This window comes from Notothenia coriiceps, unplaced genomic scaffold (genome assembly GCF_000735185.1).
Source record: "Notothenia coriiceps isolate Sejong01 unplaced genomic scaffold, NC01 NC01_scaffold00029549, whole genome shotgun sequence".
Classification (NCBI taxonomy): Eukaryota; Metazoa; Chordata; class Actinopteri; order Perciformes; family Nototheniidae; genus Notothenia; species Notothenia coriiceps.
This window is the reverse complement of record NW_011362250.1, coordinates 1-4,269: the sequence shown is the minus strand read 5'-3', so window position 1 is coordinate 4,269 and position 4,269 is coordinate 1. Positions and strand designations below refer to the sequence as shown.

General features: G+C 39.5%; 1 protein-coding gene across 1 annotated transcript; it reads left to right on the top strand.

Moving 5' to 3' along the window:
* Nucleotides 1-213: 213 nt before the first annotated feature.
* LOC104958954 (rho guanine nucleotide exchange factor 1-like) lies at nt 214-3,035 on the top strand (the record flags this gene model as incomplete). Its single annotated transcript, XM_010786788.1, has 7 exons — nt 214-360; nt 762-847; nt 1,176-1,301; nt 1,623-1,737; nt 2,545-2,645; nt 2,800-2,874; nt 2,960-3,035. Coding segments are annotated over 7 exons (726 nt in total), but the record flags the coding sequence as incomplete, so codon positions are not given.
* Nucleotides 3,036-4,269: the final 1,234 nt, after the last annotated feature.

Below are 4,269 nucleotides of genomic sequence, written 5' to 3'. Positions count from 1 at the left end.
CTCAGATATGTTTGTTGTTTTTACATCATCATTCATGTTTGTTGATTTGTGAAGCCCTCTGAGACAAATGTGATTTGTCATATTGGGCTATATAAATATATTTGAATTTCATTTAATTGAATAAAACAGCTGTACAGATATATGGTTGCAGTATTATGGCAATCCCTATTTTATGTTTTCTCTTATGTTGTGCAAACTCCCTCTCCCCTTCAGAGTTGTTTGCAACTGAGCACGCCCATGTGCGGATGCTGAGTGTCCTCCAGATGATCTTCTACAGGCCTTTGGCGAGAGAGGAGCTCCTGACCTACACCGATCTCTCCGCCATCTTCCCCAATCTGGATGAGATCATTGAAATGCACTGTGAGGCAAAAAGCAAACCTGTATGCAGTGAATGTAAATTAGCACCTCGAGTGTGAAGCTGCTCGTTTTGTGTACTTGTTGCCAGTGATAAAGGTAGCTAGATGTACAGCATTACAGAATATAAGAGTTGGAAAGTGAAGAATAAATCAGTATTAAATGTTTCCTTCAGAATTGTTGGTAAGGTATGAGTGCACATATAAGGAATTTGAATTTGGTTGATCTCAAATTGACTTATGAAGACAAAGAAATAGAGCTTAAAACAAAGCTGACCAAGATATAACAAACTAATAAATACATATTGAATGACTAATGTACTTAGTAAATGTAACATAGGGTGATTCATGTTTAACAGTTGGTTGAATGTAAATAATTGATTTGTTTTTCTCTGTCTGTGAATCCAGATAACTTCCTGGAGAGCCTGACCAAACTGCGATGTCAGGAAGATCACTTCATAGTGAAACACATCAGCACCACAGTGCTCAACAGAGTGAGTACTGAATGACTCTATCTCTCTTTCCCCTTTTTCTCCGTCTGTGTTTGTTGCTTTTAGGGAAAACTCCAACGGATAAGTGCAGATTTAACAATTTCATTTCCACATAACTTTACAATAGTTGTGCCGATTCTATGCTTCTCAATGTTCAAATGCTATTTATGTATGAAAGCAAAATATTGGCTGCAGCTTTATCACAATCTGTACTCAGTACCCTTCCAGCTCTTTCTCCATCTGCCCATCTATTCATTCCCTCGTTTTTTTTACTTCTGGCTTTCACAAAACAGTGTAATTTCATGTGTGTGTGTGTGTTTTTTTTCTTCAGTTCGGAGGTACGGAGGGGGAATGGTTCCAGAAATTGACAGCCCGCTTCTGCAGTCACCAGTCGTGGGCCTTGGACCAGATCAAGAGCAGACAGAAGAAAGAGCCACGCTTCAACTCCTTCATACTGGTAGACACACACACATATATATATACACACACACACACACACACACACACACACACACACACACACACGCGCGCGCACGCACACGCATGCACACACACACACGCACACGCACACGCACACGCACACACACGTACAAACACACACACAAACTGACTCTTAAAGGATTAACAGGAATAAACACACATGGATGTTCCCACAGATGCATGGACATGTTAGGGGTCAGATGTCTGCACATATTATATAAACTCATTCTGAATGTGTGTGTGTGTGTGTGTGTGTGTGTGTGTGTGTGTGTGTGTGTGTGTGTGTTTCTTTCCCCAGGAGGCAGAGAGTAAGCCCCAGTGCCGCAGGCTGCAGCTGAAGGACATCATTCCCATAGAGATGCAGAGACTGACCAAATACCCGCTGCTGCTGGAGAATATTGCCAAGAACACAGGTGTGTGTGTGTGTGTGTGTGTGTGTGTGTGTGTGTGTGTGTGTGTGTGTGTGTGTGTGTGTGTGTCCTATGCCTGGTTGTAGTTCACTTTTGTGTAGATGTGCTCAGTTTACACATTTTAATGAGTCCTTAGATTTTGACTAATGATGGTTATGCAGCTTAATTATGCTTATTAATAAAATGCGTAAAGGAGTGGACACATTACTAAATGTTTTATTACAATATTATGCTTTCTATTGTTACGATACATTTTTCTGAAAATTGTACTGGACTTTTTTTTTTATACTAGACCGACCAAGACCAATGTGACCTAAAAGCAGTTCAATGTACAATAGCATCCATATATATTAAAGGTGTTTGAAGCACAGTATAATCAATGTTGTTGTATAGTTTCATGGAATATATCCTAACGCTGCTCTGTATTTGCCATTTGCCTTTTTTTGTTTTACAAAAGAGGGAAAAGGTGAATAAAACGAGTTAAAAGTGACGGATAATGATCCTTTCATAACTCCATGTCTTGTGTTCATGTAGAACGTGCAAACTAATGCATGGGTTTATATATGTTATAACAGCTATATGATGATCTATCTGTTTGTGTGGAAGTGCAGATTAAGAGTAATGCCGACGTGTATCAGAAGAACAAAGGATAAATGCGGACTAACTTAAGCACGGCAGCAAAACATTTAAACAATCGATTACTGTCCGTCCCAGGTTCTCTGTGTCCTCTCGTGATTTATGGCTTTAGTTTGGGCTCTGCTGTGAAAGCTGTATTTTCCTCACCTTTGTTTTTTTCCTGTCTCTCCCCAGAGGACCTGACAGAGAAGGAGAGGATCCAGCAGAGCGCAGAGTGCTGCAGAAAGATCCTCAACCATGTCAACGACGAGGTCAAAGAGATGGAGAACCTATTGGTGAGAAACACACACTCCATCACTCAACACACCGCTATGTGGTGATTGAGCACCAATTGAAGTCTAGTGAATTCATTTTGAGACGTCTTAATGTCTCTGCTTGTCTGTTTCTGTGATGTCTGTCCTCTTTCTGACCTTTTCTCTCTGTCTCCAGAATTTGAAGGACTACCAGCGCAGACTGGACACATCGGGGCTCAAACCCAGTAATGAGCTGTACACAGAATATAAGGTAACGTGTATACACTGTTAAACTTTACAGATTTTGACCTTTTTTGCAGGAAATATTCTCATTATTCTCCCACTGGCTCTTCTAGAACATCGACCTGACTCAGAAGAAGATGCTTTATGAAGGCCTGGTGACCTGGAAAGTCACAAAGGAGAAGGCAATTGGTAAATATACTTTGCTTGTTTACGTATTGAAACCTTCCTGGGATTATCAGTTCTGCTGCAGAAAAAGGGGCAAACATTCTTTAAAGACTCTTAAATGTGAATATGATGAAGTGTAACACTTTATTAAGCCAGTCATTCTAAGCTTAATTAATAATAATGATGTTTATTCATTTAAAATCCACATAGATGTTCCGCTTATCTGATTTTAAGCGACACACTTTGAGCAAAGTTTTATTTTGAATATTTCGGTTTTCAATTCCTCTTTTTTAAATTAAGATTAAGGATTGCTATCAAAGGAAACCCAGCTGCAGTGTGGGTTTTTTTTTTTAAACTTATTTTTAGCCATGACTTCCTTTTTTTTTAATATCAGGTTCAGTTCAATAACCTATCCCCAGTTCAATCAAATTTAGTTCAACTTTATTATTCCTTTATTGGCAAATGCACACAGCCTGGATCAACAGATGCTCACACATTAGTACGTCGCAACATATTGCTTTCACATGAAAAGCAGAACACACATTTAATACACACAGAAAACTAAAATAACCATAAACCAGCAACTAAACACGTCAAAAAAAGTTATAAAACATTAAAGGTCCCATGTCATGGCCATTTCTACTGATCATAATTCCATTGTTGGGGTCTACTAGAATAGATTTATATTGTGCAATTTTCCAAACTCACATTGGTTTCTCAAACAGCATCTCTGTATAGTATGTGTATTCACTCTCTGTCCTACACAGCTTGTTGGAGCTCCTGCCCCCCCCCTCCACTCCCTGTGAGCCCACTGTGCTCTGATTGGTCAGCTCGCCCTCTCTGTTCTGATGAGTCCACCACCGTTACAGCGGAACATCAGTGATTATTTGTTACAATGGCGTTTGTTAGCAACCAGGAAATGACACCAGTAATGACAAACAGATGGGTTGCTGAGGGGCTGCAGCACCCCCATCTGCGAGGCTCCACTAGCAACCGCATCAAAGGTCTAAAGTCAATCAAGGCAATATGCTTAATAAACTGGATGTGGAATTGGTCCTAACTACATTAATAAATACATATAAATATCTGAAAAGAACAATCTAAAGTAATGAAGCATACATGTAAACAATTACCTGTGAGACATTTCTTAAAAGTCCCCTATTATACTGTTTTTCATCCATATATTACAGGTCTCAGATATATACAGAACACGTCTCTGAAGTGTTTGGCTCCAAACACCAAACAGATCATTGCAGCA